General features: G+C 41.3%; 1 protein-coding gene across 2 annotated transcripts in view; it reads right to left on the bottom strand.

The window, feature by feature from the left end:
- Positions 1-2,555: 2,555 nt before the first annotated feature.
- KBTBD12 (kelch repeat and BTB domain containing 12) overlaps positions 2,556-14,321 on the bottom strand; it is a 96,421-nt gene continuing 84,655 nt past the window's right edge. For both annotated transcript variants that reach the window (XM_077116341.1, XM_077116342.1), the window contains one exon: positions 2,556-5,607. In XM_077116341.1, the coding sequence (XP_076972456.1) occupies positions 5,426-5,607 (182 nt within the window). In that variant the 3' untranslated portion in view covers positions 2,556-5,425. The remainder of the gene's footprint in view (positions 5,608-14,321) is intronic.

The raw sequence follows: 14,321 nt of genomic DNA, 5'->3' as shown, positions 1-14,321 counted from the left end.
TCCACTGCTGTGCCTGGCACAGAAGAAGTGCTCAGAAAATGTTGATGCTTCATGATCATCCATCATGCTTGCCTTCCCTTGAGCAATTCCTCAAAGGCAAGGTGACTTCTGTTTTTATTCTGGATGTCCTGGCAGTGTCTAGTTCAGGGCTGAGCATGCACACTTGCAAAATAGAGAAAGCGGGCTCTCATCTGAAGCTCTTAGCTTAGTAGTTTTCTTCAAGAACATTTGATGGAAAAATACCAGAAGTTGACAAACATTTTCTGTGAAGGGCCAGATAGTAAATACTCTAGGCTTTGCAGGCAGATGGTCTCTTTTGCTTTTTGTTCTGGTTTGCTAGCTGCTGGAATGCAATATACCAAAAATGGAATGGCTTTTAAAAACGGGAATTTAATAAGTTGCCTGTTTACAGTTCTAAGGCCAAGATAATGTCCCAATTAAAGCAAGTCTATAGAAATGTCCAATCAAAGGCATCCATGGAAAGATACCTTGGCTCAAGAAGGCTGATGAAGTTCAGGGTTTCTCTCTCAACTGAGAAGGCACATGGCAAACATGGCCAGGGTTTCTTGTTCATCTGAAAGGCACATGGCGAACATGGCATAATCTGCTTGCTTTCTCTCCTGGCTTCCTGTTTCATGAAGCTCCCCAGGAGACATTTTCCTTCTTCATCTCCAAAGGTCGCTGGCTGGTAGACTCTCTGCTTCTCGTGGCTATGTCATTCTCTGCTCTCTCAGAAATCTCTCTGAATCTCCTGGTTTTCCCTCTTGTCATTGTCTTTTATAGGATTCCAGTAAACTAATCAAGACCCACCCGAATGGGTGGAGACATGTGTCCACCGAATCCATTTTAACAACCACTCTTGACCACTCAAGATCACATCAAGATGTGACTCCTTAAGCCACATATCCACGAAGATGATCTAATCATAGTTCCATACATAAAGTACTGAATAGGGATTAGAAGAAACGGTTTCCTTTACAAAGTAGGATTAGGATTAAAACATGGCTTTTCTAGGGTACATACATTATTTCAGACCAGCACACTTTACTATTCAACTCCACCACTGTAGTGTGAAAACAGCTACAAATAATATATAAATGAATGGGTGGGGCAGTATTCCTATAAAACTTTATTTACAAAAAAATGTGGTGGATGGCATTTTGGTGAACAAGTGAACAAACAAAATATTGAGAATCTGAGAGAAAAAAGAAGCAATAACCAAGAAACAACTTGGGACAGTAAACCATCAGCACTTGCCAGGCAGGGAGAACTCACCTTATTGCAATGGATATAAATGTTGCTAGACATCCCAGGGACTGTCTGAGTCCTCTCCTTTGGCAGGGGTTACAAATGTCAATTCCAAGAGAAAGTGCCTTTCATGGGGGAAGGTTGGAGTATCAGTTAGGAAATCCTGGACTGCAAGTAACTCAAGGTGACCTGAACAATAAGGAACAGTTATTTAAACAATTTTTTTTCTAGTAAGAAAGCCCATGGCTGGCTAATTTGGTGCTCAATGATGTCATCAAGGCTCTGGGTTCTCCCCACCCCTCTGTGGATGGACTGCAGTCCTCTCTGGTTAGCTCCCCTCATGGCTGGCTGGAGGGCAGTGCTACAGATTCCACAAGACTCAGCAGAACAGCACACTTCTTCTCTATACATTCTTTTTAGAGTGAAGAAATCTTTCCCAGAGCTCTTCAGTACACTTCCCTTTAGGTCTCCTTGCCAGAATTGTTCCAGATGGCAAGGCTAACTGAACAAACCCCTGGTAAAAGAAATGGGGTTACTGTGAATGGTTAGGCTTGGCAGGATTTGCTGATAAGTTGAGACAGGGTTCTTGCCTCTGTTAACAAGAAAGAATGGGGGGATAGTTACAGGTGAGGCACCTAATTGATCTTGGATTGGCAAAATGGAATGACTTGACTTCTGCATCCCAATGCCTCTTCTCCTCTTTTGATGACCCCCAACCTGGCCTAGGGTCCCCTTGCCAACAGGGGACCCTTTGAAAGATTTTCTGGTTTTTGATTTGGCCTTTTTCTGCAAAAGCCACTCAAACTCCTGGCATCTCCCTGCTCTCTGAATCTATCAGTAACCCACTGGCATTTTCGTTTCAGGGTGCACTGTTGTTCTAAACCCATTGCTGCTATGTTAGTTTGAGCGTCTGTGACATGGGCTCCTGCAGCATCTCTTCCTGTTGGTCTGCCCATTGCTGTTCTCACTCTGTTAATCCACAATGGGCTGTGTAGTGATAGTCTTGAAGGCCTGCCTTGCTGAAGAATAAAGTCCTGACTCTTTGGTGTGACATTTTAGGTTTTTGGTGACTGGTTTCATCTCCTTTTTCTTGACATTATCCTGTAGTTCAGCCACCCTGGCAGTGGGACCACCTATTAACCCTCACCTACCTCACATATCCCTGCTTCTGGGCCCCTGCTTTGGTTCATCTTCTGGCTAGTTATTTCTCCCCACCCTGGGAATGCTCGCATTTCTAGGCACAGGAACTCCCTTTTCGAGTGAAATTTACATTGAATTGCAATATAAAAAGCAAAGGGAAAGCAATATTTCATTAGCGAAAATTTATTTTACAGTTCAAATTTAAAGCATTTCTTCATTATAAAGTCAATCAGTAAGAACAATGAAGCTGTCCTGATGAACACAAAAACTAACACACGGTTATGGTTGACAGCTCTAGTCTTTTATCAGCCTCAGCATCCAAATTATTTCCCTATTATGGTTTGTTGTTCAAATTCAAGCAATCCTGCTTCACAAAGAGAAGAATTAGCAAATAGTAGAAGTTTCATGCAATGTTGGGGCAGTCTTCAATTCAGGTGAAGAAAAGAGTGATAGGAAAATTTTGTTCCAAAGTTGAATCTGACAAGGGCACAATGTTTTAAATGACAAATATGAAAGTCAGACAAGAAGCACCCAGAACTTAAAATAAGCACCAAAAGCAATCTATTATATGCAATCTTAAAACAAATATGATTAAATATCTGAGATCTGTGATGCCCCTGTTGGGATCTCAGGGACTCCACAGAACAAAGTTTGAGGAATTTTGCCTCTAGAGGCCTTCCTGTCCTTTAGTGGCAATCCTGCTTGGGGGCACCTGCCTTCCTGACTCTCTAGGGAAGTCACCCGGTGCCCCCTTTCCCCTTGCCTCTCTCATCACTCTCTGCACTTATCCATCCTGACACTTTCCAATGGGATCTTGCATTAGAGGAGGATCAGGTTTCACCCATCATGCCTCTGAGTGGGTGATGGACTTGTCACTTATCAACCCAGATGCATGGGTGGGGCTGTCTCTGAGCCCCTGAAGGGTCTATCTTTGAAAGGCTGCACACAAAAGCCGACAGACAAGAACGCTTCATGCCTCGGCCTCACATCGGAGGAAACCCTTGCTTGCTTATCAGTTCCTTAGTTGGAGAGTGCCCTTTCCAACACAGCTGAGGGCTTGGGTCTAGGAAATTAAAAACTATCTCAAATCTCTTCCTAAAATCTAAGAGATTCAACTAAAGTGCTGGGTTCTGTTTGAGACATTTTGCTTTTGGAACAATGCCAATTACAATGATAATGATAATGGCAGCTAAATAATGTTTTTTGTTTTAGAATTTAACAGGCACTTTGGTCACCATTATCTCACTTATTCTCACACCAACTCTATAAAGTAGTTAGTATGGTTTTTCCAATTTTGAAAATGAGGAAAACAAGACTCCAGAAAGGTTATCTTGCTCAATACCATACAGCTAAGTAAATATTAGAGGTAGGACTAGAACCTAGATCTCAAACCCATTTAAAAGGTGTATCATGATATACCAACAAGGCGTTTTTGATCAAAGGAATGAGACAGCTTCTGGTATGTTCAAGTAGGTTGAGTTAGGCACAGTGAATCTTTTAAGAGTAACACAGGTGCTAAAAGAAAAAAAAAGCTAACCAAGAATTCTACATCCAGCAAAATTGTCTTTCAAAAAATGAGACAGAGATTAAGACATTTCCACAAAAATAAATAAAAACTGAGGGAGTCTGTCGCCACTAGACTGGCCCTAAAAGAGATGATAAAGAGAATTCTGCAATTGAAAGGAAAGGATAATAGACAATAGATCAAAGCCACATGCAGAAATAAAGCTCTCCAGTGAGGGTATGGGTAAATATAAATGCCAGTACTATTTTATTTTTGGTTTGTAATTTCACTTTTTACTTCCTACAAGATTTAAAAGGCAAATGCATAAAATATAATGAATGTTAAAAAAAAAAAAAGAGTTAACTCAGGAAAGCAGAGATCCTGTGGATGCTATCCTCTACCACAACAGCCCACGTGCCATTTAAATGCAGTCCCTAAAATAGATTTTGGGAGTTGGCTGCTTTCTGATTTTTTCAACTGTGGGCTGAAGAAGGTGGCTCCATCCTTGCCCTATGAAATTGGAGAAGACAATGCAAAGGCTGGTTCCAAAGAAGGCAGCAGCTAGCCAGAGATTTTACTTCCTCTTTCCTCCATTCCAAAGACTGGTCTATACCTGGCTTGGGTAGCTTAGGCCAGTTCTAGTCAACCAAGAGTCAGGGTGCAAAGGTCATGTGTGTCTCTGAGGGCTTGGGGAAAGGCAGCATAGGTAAATCCAGCCCAGGATATCTGTGTCAACCCGTGAGTGGATCAGGCCTACAGAATGCCTCATCTTTTGTCTCTTGGCCCAGACTCAGCCCAGGATTGAATTCCTCTACTCACTGTGGTTTGGCTTGAGTGCTAGGCTGTAATGAACTTGTAGTCCACTGCTAGCCACAGTGGTTGGCAATGTAGCTGTAGTAGAAGAGTATTTTAAATGAGAATAGACAAAATTCATAAGACTGAAGCCAGAACAGAGCACAAAGAGAAGGCTACCTTTAACACCATTCAGAAACCATATCCAAACTCCTTGGTCTTTCAGGTGATAGTCTTTTAGCTACAATCTACTTTTCTAGCTTTAGTAGAAAGCCCTGTTCCTCAGGGCAATCTGGACTGCTGGGATGCCCCAAACATGCATGGTGCTTTCCCACCTCTGGGTCTTTGCTCATGTTTCAGGGACTTTACCATCAACTGTACCCATGGAACTGCTTCCTCCTCATCGTTCACAGCCCTGATAAGAGGCCCACTCCTTGGCAATGCTGTCCTCAATTACCCAGTGGTGTGAAATCCCTTCATCCCCTTGCTCTCCTTAGGCCTCACCCTGTGTGCCTCTTGTGGCCATGATCACAATCTGCTGTGATCACACTGCCTTGTGGTTTTATCTACCCTGACAGGCTGGGTGGTCCCTGAGGGCCCGGCACACACTGCTTTGCACTTGGGTCACTATGCAGGCACACAGCACACACTTCTGGGATGACTAATGGATTCCTGTGGGCTCTCTCCATTCTGATTTCCTTATGTGCAGACAAAATAGGAGGGTCTACAGCAATGTTGATCTCAGTGTTGACTGTCTCCTTCTACCAAATCTGAAGGTGGGGGAATGAGGTCTCGGGGGTTCATCCTGGCCACCAGGCAGACATCATAGCTGTCATGCATGAGGGCATTGATGGCTACAACATTCCACTGGTTTTCCCACGGGTCCAGCTCCAATATTTCTTTGGAGATAACCTCATGGCGATCTGAAAAACAGCAAAGTAATAAGACAAAATATCAAGGGGTTATTATACTCAGACGTCACCATCAATGTATAAAATAACCTTCCAAAAGACATTATGCACAGAAGCTAATTAATGAACCACTAAGTAAAGATACTTTAAAAGGAAGACACAGTGTTCCTGACATTTCAGAAGCTAAGAAAGGCCATGTGACAGCTCACATTCAAAAGTTATTTAAAAGGGACTAACAGGGCATACTATTGACTCAAGCTGAAAGGATGTTCTGATGTAGTGCTAATGACTTATCAATGACACAAGCAAGGGCTGAAAACTGTCCTTATTTCTACATCTATGAGAGGAGGCAGAGCCAGTTATGTAAGCTTGTGCAAGTCACTCCTGGGCTTATGTTTCCTCAAAGGCAGAAAGGGATGGTAACAGTAAGGGTCCATGCAGGAAGTGGATGACACACTCTAACTGGGTAATTTGAAGAGAGTTCAGTAAAGGGACCATTAGCAAAGTTGTGAGCAAGCTTTAGGAAAATCCATGAGGGATGGGCTCAGTACTCCATACTGATAACAGGAAGGGGCCATTACCACTCCTAGACCTGAAAGAAAAGGGGAAGAAATGGTTACTGGAAATTGGAAGGGGGTGTTGTATTCAGAAGGCCACATGGCAGGAGCAGATTTAGGATAAGGATACAGTCATTCCCAAAACCAGCAGGGAGGGGGCAAGAATAAATACCCTGACTCTCCTTTCACCCACCAATTTCCTGCTTTTGCCTCCCACTGGGTGAACCCAACTAGAAGCCATAGGAGAAGTGTACTGGTATCAAAGTATTTATGTACCCTAGAAAAGTCATGTTGTAATCCTAATCAATCTTGTGAAAGCAAGTTTCTTCAGTACTATTCAGTACTGTAAGCTGGAAACTTGATTAGGTTATCTCCATGGAGATGTGACTCAGTCAATAGTTGGTATTAAACTTGTTAGATGGAGATATGTCTTCACCCAATCTACATGGGTCTTGATTAGTTTACTGGAACCCTATAAAAGAGGAGACATTTTGGAGAAAGCTTCAGAATGACGGGAAAATGAGGAGGACGATGGGAGAAAGAGGAGAACAATGGAAGAATGAGGAGAATGACGGGAGAGCAACAGAGCAGAATCATGAGAATGACGAGCGAACCACCAGTCAGCGACCTTTGGAGATGAAGAAGGAGAATGCTCTCATGGCTCAGAGTGGGGGGGAGGGGTCCACACCCATGCATTCAGGGAGAGTTTGACTACCATCCCAATGCTTCATAAAGCAAGAGGCGTGGAGAGGAAACTAGAAGATGTCACCATGTTCACCATGTGCCCTTCCAGCTGAGAGAGAAACCCTGAATCTCATCGGCCTTCTTAAACCAAGGTATCTTTCTCTGGATGCCTTAGATCAGACATTTCTATAGACTTGCCTTAAATGGGACATTTCCATGGCCTAAAGACTGTAAATTTGCAACTTATTAAATCTTCTTTTTTAAAAGTCATTCTGTTTCTGGTATATTGCATTCTGGCAGCTAGCAAACTAAAACAGGGAGTCTATTGAAGCAGTCCATGCAGGTCAGCCTTATATGACAAAGAACATGGTAGGAAAGGATAGAGGGTGGGTCTAGAGGGGCAAACAGAAGATTTTCAGCTTAGATGTCTATTTAACAATTTTATGATGATTAAAGGAGATATATATATATAAAAGTACCCACCCTGGTCCCGGCATATAAAAGTCAATTTTAAAAAATAGGCCATGTGTACTGGTAAAGAATTATGTACTCCCCAGTTGTGTGTAGTGTTATGCAGATGTTCATGTTATTCAACTCTTCTACATATTTACCGATTGTGGCAGGTTGAGTTATGTACCCCAGGAAAAAACATCTTAATCTTAGTCCATTTTCTGTGTGGTATGAACCCATTGCAAACAGGACCTTTTTGAAGATGCTATTTTTAGTTAAGGTGTGGCCCAAATGAATTAGGAGGGGTCTTAATCCTACTACTGGAGGCTTTATGAAGAGAAAACCACATGCAAGAACAAGAATTTGGAAGGCAACAGAACTGGAAGAGAAAGGAGAGGACATGCCACATGATGGGGAAAGCCAGGGAACTTAAGGATTCCCAGCAGCCAGCACCAGAAAACTAAACTCTTCTAGAAGAAAGCATCACCTTGCTGACACCTCAATTTTGGGCTTCTCCTAGCTTTAAAGCTAAGCTACGAAATTCCCAAATACCATGTGTGGTATTTGTCATAGCAGATGGGAAACCAAGACAGTTTTGGTACTAGAAAGTAGAGTGCTGCCGTTATAAATACCTAAAAACGTGTAAATAGCTTTGGAATTGGATATTGGGTAGAGGTGGAAGAATTATAAGGTGCTTGATAGAAAAAGCATAGATTGTTTTGAAGAGAATGTTGGTAGAAATATGGATGATGTTAAAGGTACTTCTAATGAGGTCTTAGAAGGAAATGATGAATGTGCTCTTGGAACTGAAGGAAAGATGATCTTTATTTTAAAGGAGCAAAGAACTTGGAAGAATTGTGTTTTGATGTCAGATGGAAGGCAGAACTTGTAAGATATGACTGCATATTTAGCTGAGGAGATTTTCAAGCTAAGTGTAGAAGATGCAGCCTTGTTTCTCTTGCAGCTTATAGTTAAATGCAAGCAGAAAAGAATAAATCCAAAATTAGACTCTTAAGCACCAAGAAACCAGCAATTGATGATTTGAAAAATTTCAGCCTATCCAGTTAGAGTGCTCTGAGAGACTAGGGTCAGAAGCAGCTCTATCAGGGACTTCCCTGAGCTTCCAGGAAGTGAATACCTAGAGAACTGGGCTCTGCATAAGGATTTAACTGGACAACTCTTTGCTAAAGAGAGCAATTTCAGAGAAAGTCCAGATTGTATACACAGTTACTCAGGAAGGATCTGTGGAAAGTCCTTCTGTCTGATGATTTGGGCTCCCTAGAACAGCCACAAAGCCAACAAGATTTCTGCCAGCCTGGACTGAAAGGGACAGAGAAGGGACAAATTGAAGGAAGAATGACTTCAAGGGCAGAACCATGGAAGCAGAGGTCTGAACTGAAAAGATCTCGTTGGGCCAAAAGAGGGCCCACTCATGTGGGTGAAAAGGATGGGTCTGCCACTCTGCTTAGAGGAGGCAGATCATCTGCCTGAGTGCTTTGAGGGGCAGGGCTCCCATCTCAATGTTCAGCTGCTACCTCATTGCTCAGAGAGGGGGGGGGGTCCACACCTATGCATTTAGGGAGAGTTTGACAACCATCCCACTGCTGAAGAGGATTGTGCCTACATCCCAATTTTTGGGCAGATCAAGACTACCATGGCAGTGCTCAGAGAAGGTGGGACCTAGGTCTCAGTACTTGGGAAGGGAATGACCACTGTGCAAATACTCAGAAAGGGTGCGGCTGCTGCTCCAGCAGGCCCAGAGAACAACACATCAATTCAGAGATAATTCTCAGACCTTGAAATCTAATGGAGCTTGCTCTGATGGATTTTGGACTTGCTTGGAACTTTGTTTTCCTCCCAATTTCTCCCTTCTGGAATGGGACTGTCTATCCTACATCTGTTACACCATTGTATACTGGAAGTAGATAACTTGTTTTCTAGGTTTTTACAGATCACAGAAGGAGAGGAACTTTGCTCCAGTATGGACCTCACTTATAACTGATTTTGATGAGATTTTGTACTCAGCACTGTTACTAAAGCGACGTAAGGCTTTTAGGCCATTGTGAAGGAAAGAATGTATTTTGTGTAAGGGAAGAACATATCTTTGGGGGACCATAGGGTAGACTGTAATAGGTTGAATTATGTACCCCAGAAAAAAAATATTCTAATCATATTCCATTCTTGTGGATGTGAACCCATTGGAAAGAGGAAATTTTGAAGATGTTATTTTTAGTTAAGGTATGGGTCAACTGAATGAAATTGGGTCATAATCTTGTTACTGGAGGCTTCATGAAGAGAAAGCATGTGGTGGAACAAGAATTTGAAAGTCAATGGACCTGGAAGAGAATAGAGAGGACATGACCATGTGATGGGGAAAGCCAAGGAACTAATGGATTACTGGCATCCAGCAAGACACCACAGTCTTTAGGAAGAAAGCACTGCCTTGCTGATGCCTTGATTTTGTACTTCTCCTAGCTTCAAAACTATGAGCCCAAAATATTCCATTGTTTAAGCCAAATGATTGTGTGCTATTTGCCATAGCAGTCAGGAAATTAAGACACTGATTTCTGTGGACTTTGTCCAACACCTACTGTGCCAGTTTGAAGGGATTTATGCACCCTAGAAAAGTGTTTTAATCCTGATCCAATCTTGTGGGAGCAACCTTTCTCTTAATTCCTATTCAGTAATGTAGGTTGGAAACTTGATTAGGTTATCTCCATGGCGATGTAACACACCCAATTGTGGGTATTAACACTTGATTAGATGGAGATGTGACTCCACCCATTCCAGATGGGTCTTGATTAGTTTACTGGAATCTTTTAAAAGAGGGAACATTTTTTGGAGAGAGCCATGAGAGAGAACGAGATAGCCAAGAGAAACATAGAACCCATGCAGCCAGAGACCTTTGAAGATGAAGAAGGAATATGTTCCTGGGGAGCTTCATAAAACAAGAAGCCTGGAGAGAAGGCTAGCAGACATTGCCATGTTTGCCATGTGCCCCTTCAGTTGAGAGAGAAACCCTGAACATCACTGGTCTTCTGGAACCAAGGTATCTTTCCTTGGATAACTTAGATTGGACATATCTATAGCCTTGCTTTAATTTGGACACTTTTACATTCTTAGAACTGTAAACTAGCAGCCTATTAAATTCCCCTTTTAAAAAGCCACTCTGTTTCTGGTATATTGCATTCTGGCGGCTAGAAAACTAGAACAGCTACTAAGAGAACTGTATGAAAATATATCATTAATATATGGATTTGCCTATTTCTTCTTTTGGTTCTGTCAGTTTTTAGTGTAAATATTTTGAGTATGTTAAGTACATATACACTTAAAAATTTTATATCTTCCTGACAAATTTAAAGCTTTATCACTGTGAAGTGGCCTTCTTACTGAAATAAGATACAAATACAGCTACATCAGAATCCTTTTTGTTAATATTATAAATAGTAAAAAGTAGACTTTAAAAATCATTCTGACAATTGTTGTCTTTTAATTGGAGAATTTAGTCCATTTACATTTGAGGCAATTACTGATACACTTCGCTTTAAATCTACCATCTTATTTTGTGGATTGTCTTTGTCCCACTTGCTGTCTTTTGGATTGGCTAAGTATTTTCTATTATTCTATTTCTTTCGCTTTACTGATTTCAAAGCTATAAACCCCGTTTCTATTCTTTTGGTGGCTATCTTAAAAATTAAAATATGCATATTCAACTTATCAACATCTAAACATAATAAATACCTTCCTTCATCTTCCTCTTGGAAGGATGTTTAAGTTTAATTCTATTTACTTCCCTCCGATTTATCAGCTATTGTTTATGTGCATTTTAATTCTCTGTATTTTTTAACTCCACAAGACATCATTATTATTGTTTTATATAGTGAATCACTTAGAAAAACCCACATATTTTCACTGTCATTGCTCTCCACTTTTTGAATCTTAAAACTTTTCATCTGGGATAGTTTTCCTTATGCTTGTATTATATATACCCTTTAGGGGAGGTCTTCTTATGGTAAATTCTTTCAGCTCATGTTTGTTTGAAAATGTCTTTTTCCACCTCAATTTCTTGAAAGATTTTTCCACTGGAAAAACTGATAGTTTCTTTTGCCTAGGTTTTTACTGTTGCTGAGCTTTGAGTTAAGACTTTTCTTTGACACTTGGTTCAATTTATCCTAGACCTTTCAAATTACTGATGTTTAACCAATCAACACAGCCAGAGGCTATAAAAGGGGTACAGACCAGTTCCAAAGGCCCTGGGGAAAGGGTCAGAAAAGATGCCAGAAAGCTTTTTTTTTCCTTCAGTTCCCCGAAGTTGCACTTTCCTGGCCTGCAGAGCAGATGATACTCTTTGGCAAGCTATTCCTGCAGCCCTAAGGACAGAGTGTTTTTTTTCAACCTGCACAGTGCTACCCTGTGGTGGCACAGAAACAATGTCTGTAGCCTGTCTGGATAGGCTAGGGCTGTGATTCAGAACAAGGCAGGCCCCAGCATTCCAAATTCATCAAACAGAAGCCACATTTGGCATCTGGCCTTACCCCACACCCTGTTCTCAGGGAGGAAAGTCTCTGCATCTCTTTCTGTCTGCAGACCATACTGACTGTACTGAGACTAATTGCATCGAGGGTGTGAATGGCCGCTGGCCACTATTGTGGCAGAATTCACTCAGTTTCTTTGCTACAGCTTCTCAGTTTCCTCCTCCTGCTCTTTCCTGGATGCTGTAAGATGCTCCCCTGGCCTCTGGAACCTCAGAACTATTGTTTCAGACAATTCCTGCTTGACCATTGGCTGCTTTTGGAGGAGTCCTGTAGTCCTCTACTTGGCCTTCTTCCCTGGAAGTCCCCTTTTATATACTCTGAAAAAGTTTTCTTTGAATTCAAATGTAGATTACCTGCTGAGTGACAAACACCCTGACAAGTAATAAATAGAAGTTAGCTTTTTTAAATCTTTCACTGAATCACTGAGGTTAGTGCTATCACTCTCTGTAATAGTTTCCTAGGTTTGTTTGCAACAAAATATCACAAACCGGGTGGCTTAAATCAATAGGAATTTATTCTCTCATGTTCTGGAGACTTGAAATCTAAAATTAAGATGTCAACAGGGCCAAGCTCTCTCTCAAGGCTCAGGGGAAGAGATTCTTACCTTCTATCTTTTTACCTTCTGATGATCCCTGGTATTCCTTGACTTGTGGCAGCATAACTCCAATTTCTGCCTCTGTTCCTTCTTCCCCGTGCCTACATATCCAAATATCCCTCTCTTTTGTCTTATAAAGACATAAGTCTTTGGAATTTGGGCCCACCCTAATCTATGGCCTCATCTTAACTTGATTATATCTGCAAAAATCCTGTTTCAAAACACGATCACATTCATAGGTAAAGGAGGTTAGGGCTTGAACATATTAATTTGGGAGACACAAATGATTACATTATCCTAATTTGATAAATGAGGAAACAGGCTCAGAAAAATTAAAGAACTAAGCCAATCAGAGCTCTGGTAATACTAGACTGGGATACATATCCAGGTTCCTTGGCTCTAATTCTGATTATCTTTCTTTGACACTGAACTGACTTCCAATTGCATTTGATGACTTAGTTTAATATTTTTGAAGATTATGAGTCTAGGATAGATTGTGAATCTCAGAATTTTCTTTCCCTATATGTGAAATGTCTCTAGGTCTCAGAATCATATCAAAGTTCTACAAGTTCTGAAACATGATAATTGACTTTTGGCAGACAACATGAGGAACTCCACTTTTGTGCTCCCCAATGAAATTGATGAAAATTATTTTAAAAAATCAACCACTTAAAGCTTATGGAACTGGTTCTTAGGGAAAATAGCAAATGAAAACTATCCATTCAAGAAACTATATGAAAATTTGGTAAGAAATGAGAGTATTTGAAACAAGACCATTTCCACTCTCCCCTCTCAGAGCTCAGCAAGGCAGAGACTCCACACAAGACTCCACACAAGACTGCTGTAGCCAATAACACAATGCTCCTTATTTCCCCAGCTTCCAGCTGGAGGGTTTTCTTGCCAAAAGGATTAGGACTTTAGTGTTTCTCATCCCGTTTCCACCTGCCGTTGCTGAGACTAAAAATCCCAGTCAAGTGCAGTCAGAATGTGTCTCCCTTCTTCCACTTATTTCCCACTTGTGGAATGGAAGCTGTGCCTTAAGCACAACATGCTGAGAATGTTTTGGTAACTAATAGTCCTTCTCTGGGTTGTAGGATGATGGTTCTACACCAGGTACCGAAACAAGAGGACCCCTAGATGCTGCCTCCTCACCCACAACCAAGTGCTCAGCTTCTAAGGCAAGAGTGTCACTCACTCAATGGCAAGAAGGTTGCCATTGCCCCTAACCCTATCTTCAGACCCCTGATTCATATTTTGTCTGGGAGAAGAAGAAATCTGTAAAACGGGTAGCTCCTAGTCTCTTCCCAAAGACTGAAAGAAATTGACTTCATTTGCAAAAAATCATGGAGAAGTTTAAATGTAAGGCACTCTCAAGAACAGTGGAGGTTGTGAAGAAAGGCAATTGTGAAGAAATTAGTGGCTCTAATGAAGATGCAGTCTAGACTGTAGGCCAGCTACTTTGCGGTTGTCAACTGGGGAATAAGGCTGCTGAGAGGAGCCCTCCTAGGGTCAGAATGCATTCTGACTTCAGAAACTATTCCTTCTAATGAACTACAATTTGATTGAATTAGTTTGAAGAGGAATTTATGCCCCAGGGTATTTTTGAAAACAGTAGAGCAACTGGTTGGCAATTAGTGGAAAGTAACAGCTGGGTATGTTTAGGGAGAGTGGAAGAGAGTCTTACCAGTATCACTGTCTTCTCATAGTAAGTGGGCACACCCAAAGCTAAGCCTCCCTGAAGAGCAAAAGAGGTTTAACAGTGTGAGGGAGAAACTGACTTCAGTAAAATAATCCAGCCAGCCACTAAAAAATAAACAAGCAAATAACAATAACAAGCTCTTGAAGGAGAACACCAGTACTCAGAAGTACTACAATATATTATCTAAATGTTCTATTTTCAACAAA

Source organism: Tamandua tetradactyla, chromosome 9 (genome assembly GCF_023851605.1).
Source record: "Tamandua tetradactyla isolate mTamTet1 chromosome 9, mTamTet1.pri, whole genome shotgun sequence".
NCBI lineage: Eukaryota > Metazoa > Chordata > Mammalia > Pilosa > Myrmecophagidae > Tamandua > Tamandua tetradactyla.
This window is presented reverse-complemented; position numbering and strand designations above follow the sequence as displayed.